This window comes from Malurus melanocephalus, unplaced genomic scaffold (genome assembly GCF_030028575.1).
Source record: "Malurus melanocephalus ecotype Western Australia unplaced genomic scaffold, MMel_1.1 scaffold_59, whole genome shotgun sequence".
Lineage (NCBI taxonomy): Eukaryota > Metazoa > Chordata > Aves > Passeriformes > Maluridae > Malurus > Malurus melanocephalus.
The window spans coordinates 1220117-1232697 of record NW_026623291.1 but is presented as its reverse complement, the minus strand read 5'-3'; the positions used below and the strand labels follow the sequence as shown (position 1 = coordinate 1232697).

The 12581-nt window shown below is 62.3% G+C and overlaps 1 protein-coding gene across 1 annotated transcript; it reads right to left on the bottom strand.

Moving 5' to 3' along the window:
* Window positions 1–255: 255 nt before the first annotated feature.
* Window positions 256–12038, bottom strand: VSTM2L (V-set and transmembrane domain containing 2 like). The gene is made up of 4 exons (XM_057365980.1): window positions 11929–12038; window positions 4357–4526; window positions 3212–3262; window positions 256–676 (listed from the first exon to the last, which is right to left on the bottom strand). Exons 1-4 carry the CDS (start codon window positions 12035–12037, stop codon window positions 365–367), a joined length of 642 nt encoding a protein of 213 aa, XP_057221963.1. The 5' UTR covers window position 12038; the 3' UTR covers window positions 256–364.
* Between the last annotated feature and the right edge of the window lie 543 nt (window positions 12039–12581).

The following is a 12581-nucleotide window of genomic DNA, read 5'->3' as shown; positions in this document are numbered from 1 at the left end:
GGGACACAGCACAGCCCGCGGCACCACGGGGGCAGCGGGAGCCCACCCGGACAGGGGGATGGGGCACACGGCCTGGCCCCGGGCACGGCCCCAGCGATCACCCGTGGCACGGACGGGTCCTGCTCCCGCACCGCACCGAGCCCGGGCACGGGGCTGGGGGAGGAACCCGCGGCGCCCTGCGGGAGGCGGAGATGGTGAGGGGTGGTGGACAAGACGGGGCGGTGGGGCCAGTCTCTGGCGGTGAGGGGTGGTGGTGGACAAGACGGGGCGGTGGGGCCAGTCTCTGGCAGGGGCTGCGGGACCCGTGATGGCTCCGCTGAGTCCGGGGCGGAGGGGGCTCCGGCGTTCCCCCCGCACCGCCCACCTACAGCACACAGGAGGTGTCTGCCGAGCGCTTCTTCAGCTCCTTCCCGGCTTTGTGGTGGTGATGGTGGTGGTGTGCGTGGGCTGAGCCCGGCGCGGCGAGCTCTGCCAGCGGGGCCCCACGCAGCTCGGTGTCCTGGGGGTGCCCCGGGCCCCCCGCCGCCTCCACCCGCAGGTACGCCTTCACCTTGTGGTGCCGCGCCTTGCCGTCGCTCGAGTCGATCACCCGGCACTCGTAGGTCCCCTCGTCCTCCAGCTTCACCCGCGACAGCCGCAGCTTGTGGGAGATGTTGCTGCCAACCACCTTCACCACCTGCATTGGGGCAGACAGGGGGTCAGGGGGCCCCCAGGACTCCCCCTGCCCCCCCAAACAGCCGGGTCAATGCCACCCCCGACCGTGTCCCACCACGCCACACCCCAGCTTTGTGCTGGGGAGGACATGGTAAAGGTTGGTGAAGTCRGGGACCCAGCCCCAGCCTGGGCACACGGGATGATGGAAGCCCTGGCTCGCACCCGGCCACGCAGGGCTCGGAGATCGATGCGGAACCACGCTGGCTAATTAGCTTTTCTACCAAATTGATTCGCTCTCAGTATTTATCACCCAATGAAATTTAAGACTTACTCACTAGCCAGAGCCGCGGCTGCTCTGGGCTGGGTCAATAAATCAGATTTATAACCCACCCCGAGGCCCCTGGCTCTGTTCCCTATAATCACACTGGATGGCAAAGGCCATTTTTCTACTCGCCGCTGCGTTTGTTAGCTGAGGATTTTATGGTGTTTGGAAACGGGGCTGGAGAGGGGTAAAACCCACCCCAAACAATGCAGGGGGCAGCGCARTGTCCCCTCAATGACCCCTCAGCTCCACACTGTGGGGATATCCTGTGCTGGCACATGCWGGCACACATGTGCACATACAAACACATGTGAGCACACACATGCATTCAGCTGCCCTGCATGCCAGGAGTGGCTGAGAGGCAGCTGGTGCTGCAGGTCACAGCCAAGGCCACCCCAAACAGCATCTCAGAGCCCACATAAAGCYGTGAGCCCCAGTTCTGCATCACTGGGAGTGCGAGTCTGAGGGGACAGGACAAAGCAGGGGCAGGAGCTGCCAGGCGCCAGTGCAAGTGTGCCCAGATGCTGAGACTGTCATGGGAAAAGAGCTTCAAAAAAACCTCTTAATCAGGAGAGCCAGAAGTCACTGAAATTAATGGCTGGGAAATTTAGAACTAATAAAATAAAACCCCAATTTGCTGGTGCCACCAGTGGCCACGGAGCTGCTACCCAGCAGGTCACTGAGCCTCAGGARGGAGGGTTTTATGGTTGGCCATAACTCTGGTCAGCACAGGCAGGGCAGTGACGGCCCTCACTGCCCASGGGAACAGGGCACAGCCCCTGGCATGGTCAGGATGGGCAGATGTCCTGTGCCCAGCCCCAGCTCAGCCCTGTGCTGTGCCGTTGGATTCAAAGGGGCAGAAATTAAACCCAGACTATCCTGGAGGATATTCCCTATTCCTCATCCCTGCAAAGCATCTCCAGCACCAGGTGTGTTTGGTGGATCACACAGGGCCAAGGGGTGCCTGGCASAGCTCCCGTGTGGGATTTACACCCCCCCTCACTGTTTGACTCTGCTGTTTGTTCCCAGGCACCTGCTGTTGTGGCTGTACYGCAAATTCCGTCAGAACCACCCGTGCTCATTTACCTCCTCCATTCCATAAACACTTAATGATCAAGGACATTTGAAATAACAACAAACAAAAGAGGTTTGAAGCCCCAGCCTCTCCCTGCTGGCTGGATCTGGAGGAGGCAGCAGAGACCTCGAATGATTCAAAATAAATCCCGGTTACACTCGCACACCCATCAATTCCATCCCAGCGTGCAATTAACTGCCTAATTATGCTGAAACATGCAACGGGTGAGCTGAGAGGGAGTGCTGGCCCCAGGATGGTTCCATGCACCTGCCTTTGCTCCTCCTTGGCCCTGGAGCAGGGCTGGGGTGGAATGTGGGAAGCAGCAGCCCCCGGGTTCTGCAGACAGAGTCTGACAGAGTCCAGGCTCTGGCTGCTCCTGGAACTTTCCTGYTTGTGGGTCAAGGAGCCACAACACCCTGGTGAGGGACAGATCCTGGAGGAACCTGCTTAATTTGGAAATGGGTTGTGGGTGTGAATCAGTCAAAGGGGACMTGAGTCCTGGAAGGGGATTTGTTACCAGCAAGAGAATCTTGTGCTGATTCTGAAGATGAGCAGATGGTGTTTTACCCCTTATAAAAGACTCTTGGTCATTTCTGGGGATAAGGGACTGATCCTGGGTGTGGAGGGCACCCATCAGAGAAGCCACAGGAGCCTGACCAGCCCCCATCCCGCCTTGCTCACTCAGTGAGGGAAAAATGAAAGTGCCAGGAGAGGCTGCCAGGCGATGGTGGGAAGACTGCCAGCACTGATCTGTGTCTGTGGCACCCCCAGTCACGGAGCTCCCCGAGGCAGGGAGAGCCAGGGGAGCACACACCTGGCAGCAGACAGCCAAGAGTGTTTTATTTAACTCATTAGTGGCTCCTCATTCTGCTCACGTGAGCCTAAATGGCTTTGGGATGCTAATCCKCTGAGTCAATTGGATTATTTTATCYCTGGCATTAATGTGTCGCTCAGATGCTGGACGAGACTCCAGGTCCAGGCTGTGCCTCTCAGTGCCAGGGAGAGCAGGGCAGCCGTCCCTCACCCTGGTCACCCACACTGAGCCAGGGCACACCCAGCTCTGCCACCCTGGTGTTYCCAGCCTGTGGCACAGGGCCCAGCTCAATGTCCCAGTGAGCCCTCAAGCRCAGCCCCCTGCAAGAACCATCACCCAAACTCACGCTGATTTTGGTCGCCTCCTTGCCAGGCTCCTCTGGAGGTGATGATTTCAGCTGTGGGAAGAGCAGGGTAGGGGGAGAGCAGAGAGGGGAGAGAAATGGTCAGCTCAGCCCACCAGAGCCCTGCCCACTCCCAGGATGGCTGCCCCAGACAAGGAGGAAGAGGGAGGAGGGAGAAGGSGCTGCTCAGCCCCAGCAAACCCAGGCACCCAGGGCAGATGAAGCCACACCGGGTACATGGGATGGGAGGAACCAGCAGCAGCCCAGCAGCCAGGGAGCACAGGGTGCTCACCCACGGGTCCCACAGCATCTCAGCTCTCGGTGCTCCTACTATCCAGGAGTGGGGATGGAGCTCTGATCACCTTGGCATCGTTGCTGGAGCAGTGATCCCTGTCCCTGGAACKCTTCCCATCACTGCCAGCACCTGCCCCATTGCCACCACTCCTCTCTTCCATCCTTCCCAGTGCCTCCAGCACCCTGTCCACCCCTGACCCCTGGCAGCACTCCCCCATCCCGGCAGCGCTGCCCTGAGGCTTCTCCATTTATGGCAACACCGGCAGCAGCTCTGCCAAAGACACTACAATAAAGGCTCATTAAAATCCCCAAAGCTGCTTCCCATTCTTCGGCCCTTATCTCTGTGTGAACAGAGAGAGGAATAAAGAGAGGCTGTTTGCCGGACCAATACACAGGGAAACAGGGGACAGGGGAGGGATGGAGGGTGCAGGGCCRGGAGGGATGAGCTGGTGAGGAGATAGGTGAAGGCACAAGGACAAGCAAAAAAAACAAAGCTTCAGTCTGGGATGGGTCATGGCAACGGGCCAGGCAGCACCTTGGCTGTAAAAGGGCAGCCAGGACAGCCCAGCCCCGCTGGCCCTGGAGCATCCTCAGTGCAGCTGGACATTGAGCACCCTTGCAGGGTCCTGCACCCTCTGGCAGAGTAGAGAGGGTGAAACCCTGAGGGTCCGGTCAGCGCTGGGGACGCTCCTGCGGTTTGGGGTCCCCCATCAACACCCAAGAGTGGCTGCAAACAAAACCCTTCCCCTGGGCCAGCACGGGGAAGGGCTCTCTCTGCCTGAAGGGCTCTCTCTGCCTGAAGGGCTCTCCCTTTCCGTGCTGCCGTGGAGGAGCAGAAGGGCGAGGGGCATTACCTGACTGGAAGCCCAGGTCTGTTTGTCCGTCCAGTCCTTGTGGTTGCGGACGTACCACCACTGGATCTCGAGGGAGTAGGACGGGGAGCCGCTGCCGCGGAAGGAACACGCCATCTCCACATCCTCRCCCGCCTGCGCCGTCATATCGTGGGGAGTCTCGGTGAACAGAGCTGCTGGAGACAGAGCGAGGGCTGTGGGTGCCTGCGGGGACACTCCGCTGTCCCCGTGAAGGACAATGCCTGCAGCCCCAGCCAAGCCAACCCGGCCCCCACAGCAGAGCAGACAGGTCCCTGTCATCCCCAATTTCTCCTGTCCCACCCCAGTGTCCCCTCCCCACCCCCAGAAGTGCTGCCTGGCCCCACCGTGCACTTTGCAAAGTGGGGAAAGGGAGGAGCAGGAGCCTGTGGCTCCCCGCTCCYACAGCATCGCTCGGACCTCTGCCCCAGAGTGATTACGAGACCCGCTGCACCTCTGAGGTGTAAGAAACAGAGAATGATTTCTTCTCTCTCAGATCAGGACATAACTGAAAAACAAATCCTCGCTTAATGCGGCCCCAAACAGGCTCCCACACGCCATATGGTTTGCTTTCCTCTCTCAAAACAAATATTGTTCAGAGATGTAATTAGAATTCTTTTCATCTCCTCTGGAGAGATGGTTGTTCCTCCGTACAGACAGCCTCGGCGAGCAGGGCACCGGCAAACGCTGCTGCCACAGTCGGTGTGGTGGCTTCTCCGTGGCACAGGGACAGGGCTGCCAGCCCCCTGCACCCCCTGGTCACTGCTTTGGCCGCAGAGGCTGCCCTGTGCCTCCTGTCTTCACTCAGCACCTCATGCTGCATGCGCTGCCACAGTGCAGGTCCCACCGGAGCCACCGGAACCCTCTGGGACACGCAGCCTGTCGGGAGCAATGCTCTCTCCAGCCCTGATCCCTCTGAAAACCAATTATTATCAGCCCAGACAAAAAGTTAATACCTCTAATATCTCCCCGTCCCTCTGGACGCATGGAAATCCCATCCACTTATCGCTTTCCTTTAATCCATCTCAGCAGGGAGTGGAGAAAAATACCCAACACCGGAGTTTACCAAGGCTGGGTCTCCCGGTGGAGTTCCCGGTGCTGCTCCCACATCCCGTTCACCCAGAACCAGCAGCCAGGAGGATTCTGTGCTGGGGAGTGGAGGGAGAGGGGCAGGGAGAGGGAACCGCGGGGAGAGGGACAGCTCTGGTGACCGGAGGGGGCCTTGGCACAGGGCAAAGGGTTCCTCCGTGCTGAGGCTGCTGTGCCCGGCCATGAACCAGCACTCGCCATCCATTCCCTGGCTGCAGCCCGGATCAGGCTCTTGCCCCACAGAATTCCTGCTGGCCGGAGCAGTGACCAAAGCCAGTGGGTCCCAGYAGAGCCTGCACCAGCTCCCCAGACACCACAGCTCCTGCAGTGCAGGGCGGGGTGATACCCTGAGGGCTCCAGATTACCCTGAACACAATTAAAATCTGCTCCCACAGACGGGAATTTGGCAGATAAGMGGAGAAAAGGCTGGATTGAATCAAGCACCTTCTTTCTTTCTGATTTTAATTGGGAAGCGCATGCATTAATTAACCCCAGAGCTCGGCCACCTCCAAACGCATCCAGGGGAGTGCAAGTCCTGCAGATGGAYGACCAGGGTCATCACCTTTGTGGGGACAGATGTGTCCTCCAGCAGCACCGTGTGCCATCCCTGATGGACACTGTGGTCCCTGGACAGTGGTGACACGCTGCACCCCCAGCCCTGCCCCTCACAGGGACACGGCTGTGACCAGAACCCCCCAGGCAGACCCAGGCTGGGCATGGACCCTGCACCGGGCTGGCCAAACTGCCTGGACCCTGCTCCTGCCAACACTGGACAAATCACCAGCTCTGGGCAGTGCCCTGTCCCTCCAGCACCCCAGCCCCCTGCCCACCCTGGCCCATCCCTCTCCCCACACTGACATTGGTGTCGTGTCCCCACGGAGGGAGGGAGGGGCCATCGGGGGCCGCTGCTCCGCGGGCTTTATGGCCTGCTACCTGTCATAAACTGAGAGCACCAGGATCGATAAATCTTCCAGGAAACAAAAATCAGGGGAAATAAAATGAACTCAATGGGGAAACACAGATAAACGGAATTGAAAACGCCTGCTGGGACAGCTTGGTGCTCTCATAAAGCGGAGACAGACGGGCTGCAGGTTTCCTCCCCGCAGTGGGCACCATCCCTCACCTTGGTCACGCTCTGTGTGGGGAGGGGGCTGCCAGCGGCGGGGATGGAGCTGTGCTGGGGCAAGGGCGGGTCGTGCATCGCCCTGAGTGCCTGGAAATGACCGGCAGGCCCCTGTTCTGTCCCTCTGCTCCATCCCCCTGCCCGATCCCCCTGCTCCATCCCCCTGCTCCATCTTCTTGCCCTATCCCCCTGTCCCATCTCCCTGATCCGTCCCCCTCCATCCCCCTGCCCCATCCACAGGCCCCATGGAGCACAGAAAACCACACAGCCCCCAGGAGGCTCTCCAGAACTCTCTCTGCTGCCTGACATTCCGCAGCTGAGACAGCTTCCACGGCCCCCCACCACAACCCCCACAAGGGACCAAGGACAGACACGACTGGAGCTGCGCCATGGGCACGTAGTCAGGTTAATGTTTGTGTAAAGATGTACCGGAGGGCAATTAAATATGCATTGGACATTTGCAAACGCCTGTTAATCACYCGGTCAGCGCAGGTTCCTGCTCCGGGAGGGATTTTTTTTCCCAAGCCATGGCAGTGCTGGGACTCAGAAGCTTTTCCCTGCCCAGCTGAGCTGTAGCCCCTCACCGGAGCTGCAGCCGGCTGGGGTGACAGGAGCTGAACAGGCGGGAGGGCTGGGGCTGGTTCCGTCCCACGCTGGGCAGGGACAGGGGCTGGGGGAGCTGAATGTCCCTCTGCTCCTGTTCCTGCCCCTCGTGTGTCCACCCAGACCTGCCCTGCGTCCCTGGCGCGGGGGCGGCTCGGACTTGCTGCGTTTGTGCTGCACCTCTGCAGAAAARCAAACGTGTCCAGCACAATCACCAGCACTGGCARTGTCCCCCGGCACCCACAGCCCCTCCGGCACCTTCCCCTTCCCGGGAATCCACGGCTGCTGTGGCCGACGGAAAGCGACAGCCCCGGCTCCAGGGGCACCATGTCCTGCAGCAAAGGCACCCGAGGCACACCCCGGCACTCAGGGCAGGGACACAGAGACCGATGGACCCTCCTGGGTGCCACAGGACCCCCMACCCCTCGGCACAGGAGCAGGAGCCGTCCCGGGACCCGTCGGCTGGACCCAGAAGAGGCCTGGGCGCTATCCCAGTGCACCGTCTGTGTGACCCACGCTGTCCCCGCCGCGGGGACACTGGATCTGCCAGCGGCTGCTGCTCAGGTCGGGCTGCAGCCTCCATCCCCTCCCGTTCCGTTCCGTTCGCGCCGCCGCTAACATAACAGCTGTGGATGCGGCTCCTCCTGACAAGCCTGCGAGCAGGGATGCTGACCCCGGGGCGCTGAAAACACATCGCGGTGCAAACCGCTGCATAAACACGGCGTGACGGCCGCGTCACCGCTGAGAGAGGGCAGGTGGCTCCGGCCCTGGCAGCCCAGCGGGCAGAGAGCTTCGGCGCTGAGCGCTGCTCTCCTCCAGCGATCCGGCTTCTCCCTTCCCCCGAGACGCGTCAGGATGGAGCGCTGCGGCCGTGGCTGGGGCCGCCACACGCTGGGGATGGCAGCGCCATTGCTCTGCCCCTCTTTGCTGTCATATGAGCAGCAGAAGGAGCTCAAATTTGCAACACGTGAATGAAAAAACAAAACAAAATTCCAGCTAATTCAGTGACTGTGATCAGGCCAGCGCTCACCTCATCGGGAAGCTGGAATTAACCTTGAAAACTGCAGGTATTTCCAAGAATGGCCCATCACTGGGGGCTGCCCCAGATCCTGCCCCCAGATCTTCCCACTCCCCTAATATTTAATCTTCACAAGAGGAGAGACATCAGTGGTGAGTCCCTCCAGTCTGGCCCCGGCTACACGAAGCTTTGCCCATGCAAAGGGACCTGCTGCTCCCGTCTGGTTCCTGGGGAGTCGCAGTTCTCAGACTATTCCCTCCCAGGGGGCTCGGGGAAGAGCTGTTATTTGATAGTATAAGTAGCAAAGCCCTAAAATGGCCTTTTTTTGACAGCTCCCAGTGGGGCTCTGGCAGCGTGTGCAGCCATCCTGCAGACACCACTCGTTCTGGTGCTGCTCTCTGTTAGGGGATGGTTCCCARCAGGCAGGGGAGGATTCCCAGCAGGAATCATTCAGCAGGAATGGGATGGGGCAGACAGGAGCTTTGCTCTGCTGAAGATCACTCCCGCTGGTCTCATACCCAGCACCCCAAACCCACCACCGGCACTGGCAGCCGCTGCCGAGAGCTGTCCACATCACACACGGGTTCTGGTACCATCCCGCAGAGTGGGATCTCTCTGGCAGTGCCCGGTGCTCATGGACACAGCACTGTCCTGCCCATCTCTGTCCATCCCATCACTGCGGGGCTCACCCCAGTCCAGCTCCTCACACAGGACACGATACAAGGCATCAATGTCCCCGGCACAACCGAGCCCAGCGGGCATTCCCGGTGCCCAATCGGGCACCCACCGCAGACGGAGCCTCAGGGAGGGACAGCCGGGCAGGAAAGAGTCCTGCAGGAGGGGAAACGGCTGAGGAGCTTGGAGAGAGACAGAGCTGTCCAGGATAGGGCCAAGAAGGGCTGTCAGTTCCGAGCAGAATTCCATTCACACCGTGAACCGAACCCCCAGAGGAGCCGGGAAGGGGAGAGAGCTCAGCAGGGGCTCACCTGGGCATCCATCCGGCCCCGGAGCAGCCCCTGATGAACGGGGCAGCAGCACAAAGCCTCCAGCTCCCGGTCCCATTCCAGGTACCCACTCCAGCCCCGCCGTGCTGCCCCCGGCTCCCAGACCGGCTGTTGGTTTGATTCCTGCCTCGCTCGCAGGGAGCGTTATGATTAAAATTAGCTGTCACTGTCCTAACGTAATAATTCCCAGTGTCTGGCCCGTCGTCTGTCAGCCGCTTCAAGGGAAGAGAAAGCCCAGACGTTTGATGAGGAGAGGTGTCAGATGTAATTGCGTTGAATGACTGCACGAACAGCAGCAGGAAAAACACATCGCATGGAGAATTCCCATCAGGAAGTGTGAAAAAATCCGGCGGAATGCAAAGTGTTTATGAAAGTAATTGATAGAATAATCACCGGGGTGTGAGGGAACGGAGCAGGGCAGCGCCCTGGGGAGCCGGGGCTCCGCTCCCTCCAGCCTCCAGCCGCGGCTCTGCTCAGGCGAGCAGATTTCGCCTGTACAGGATGCCGGGAAGAAGCCGGGCTGCTCCTCCTCACGGCACGGCTCCCCTGCCCCGCTCCAGAGCCAGCAGGCTGGGAAGGCGGCTGGAGCTTCCCAGCCAGCGCATGAGAAAGCCGATGGCAGCAGCCCAGCGTGCACAGGCTGCAATGGGGGGCATGAATAATTGAAGGCGCCAGCCTGAGGAGAGAGGAGAAGAGAAGGGGGAGAGGCAGCACTGTGGGTAGTGAAGGGATGGTGGGAAGAATCCTGCGGCTCAGATGCTCTCACGGGGCAGTCGGAGCCCATCCCGGCTCCATCCTTGCCAAAGGCAGAGCCTTTGCTGTGGGGGCAGGAGAAGGACTTTCTTTGATTGTGACTTTTCCCTTCCCACAGCCTTGGCTGCCCTGCGAGCAGAACCTCTCTGCCCGCTGTGGCGTGGCRGGATGGGGGAGCCGCCCGTGCCCCGGGGGTGCTCACGGCCGCTCGCCGATGCCCGCGGAGCACATGCTGCCGCCGGCCAATTCCCTCGCTGCCTTCGGCGTGGACAAGTTAAAAGGAAGAGAGAACACGCTCCCGGGCTGTGCCAGAGCCTCGCGATGCCGTGGAGGCTCCTCCAGGCCTCCAGCACCGGGCAGAGATGGCGGCGAGCTCCGGGCGCTGCCTGCTGCGGGCAGAGCCTGGCAGGACCTGCCCGTGCCCACCAGCCCCCGCCGAATCCCCCTCGCTGCCCACAGCCCCTCTCCCGCTCCACRTCTCCAGCCTGACGGACTCTCGTGTGTGGAGGGAAAGCCGCACCAGCCGGTAATGAAATGATCAATCTCCGATCTGCTAAACAGCGATTTATACAGGTTTTCAGCACACACAGCTTTTATCAAATTGGTATTCACCTACTGAACACAAATGGCTTATTATACATGACCCACTTATTCACTGCTTTTCAGTATCGTTAATAAAGGTTTCTGTTGTGATTAAGTGAGTTGCTGCAGAACTGCTCGAGTAGCGAGCTGTAATGTGGCTCCAAAGTGCACTCGCCCTCCCAGAATATTTCTTCTCCTTGGCTCCCTGCTCCCTCGCAGCGACCATTTCACTATTTATTTGCCTATTGCTGAATTTCTGAGGGGAGCAGCGGTGGCTAATGGAGGCTTTTCACCCACCTTTCCTTCTGGAATGCCAGCCTGATAGGTCTGGAAACTCTCCTGCTGTGATCCCCCCCAATGCAGAGGCTGATCGCCCCTTCCCTGGGCAGGCGGGTACCTGCCAGCCCACGCACCGCTGCGGGACACCGCAAACTGCGGGACACCTCACACCTTCCACCGTGGCGTGGTGTCTGCGCCTGGAGGCTCCTTGGGGCAGAGAGCGGTCCCTCCGCACACGGGAGGCCCCGGAGCTGGGCGGGGGGAAGAGCTGGGACCCGGGCACCCAGCATGTCCCCGAGTGGTCACTCCTCGGGCTCAGATTTAAACAAGCCCGTGTCACTCAYAGAGAGCGAGGAGGGTCTCAGCAGCCTCCTCCGAGGGGGCTTGGTCCCCTGTCACCTTCTCGGCACCCACGAGAGAGCTGCCGCCACGCTAGATTCCTCAACGGACGGTTCCCCTTCCTCAGCCCCGGTGGATGCCGGCAGCACCGACCCGCCGAGCCGCCGTGCACCGGAGGGAGAGGAGGAGCGGGAGGCGGCGGAGGCGCCCCGCTGCCGGGGCGTGGGGCACCACCCGGCTGGGCGGGCGGCGGCACCGGGAGGCGCACCGGGAGGTTCACGGACACGGGGCACGGGTGGTGGCGGCGGCTCCGTGACACACACGGACACGGGATGCGGACGGCGGTGAGCACCGGGAGTCGCACCGGGAGGTTCGCGGACGCGGGGTGTGGGTGGTGGCGGCGGCACCGGGAGGCTCACGGACACGGGGTGAGGGTGGCTGCGGGCACCGGGACGCACCGTACAGAGCCCCCGACTCGGCAGCCCAGCGGCGAAGGCAGAGGCCGCCCCCCGGGCGCCGGCGACGGGAGCGGCGGAGCCCAACCCCAGCTCGCCCCGACTGTCCCCCGCTCCACGAGCCGCCGGCGCGACGGACCGCGACGCGGGGCTGCTCTCGGCGGCAGAGCCCGACCGGGACCCCGATCCCCCGCACCCGTCCGGCTGCCCGAGCAGGAGCCGCCCCGAGTCGCCGCCAGCCCCGCGGGGCACCCAACCCCGGGAGCTCCCGCCGCTCCGCCGCCCCTTCCCGAGCCCCGGCCGCCGCCTCACCGCTGCCCGCCGCCGGGGCGTCCCACGGGGGGTGCCGGGAGGCGGCGCCGAGCTGCAGGTAGAGCCCCAGGTAGTGGAAAATCCCCAGAGCCAGGGCCAGGGCGCCCATCTTGCCGCGGGCGCGTCCGTCCCGGGGGCGGCGGCGCCGCCGGGCCGAGCCCTGTCCCCGGGGCTGCGCCGCGGTCCCGGCGCCGCCGCGCTGCGGAGCTCTTCCCTCGCGCGGAGGGCGCCGCGCGCCGAGGCGGTGCCGCGGCTCGCCCGGAGCCTCCCCCGCCCGGCGGAGGGATCCCGGCCCGCGCGCACCCCCCAAGTTTTTTTCCCACGGTTCATTCTTAAACTGCGCGGGGCGGGGCCGGACCCGCCGCGCCCACGCGGGACCCCCGACACCATCAGGACCCCCGACACCATCGGGACCCCCGACACCATCGGGACCCCCGACACCGCCCCACCGGGACCTCCCGGCACCGCCCCGCCGGGACCCCCAACACCGCCGGGACACCCCGACACCACCGAGACCCCCAACACCATCGGGACCCCCGGCACCATCAGGACCCCCGGCACCATCAGGACCCCCCGACACTGCCCCGCCAGGACCACCCGGCACCTCCGGGACCCCCGTCACCTCCGGGACCCCCGTCCTGCCCCGCCGGGAC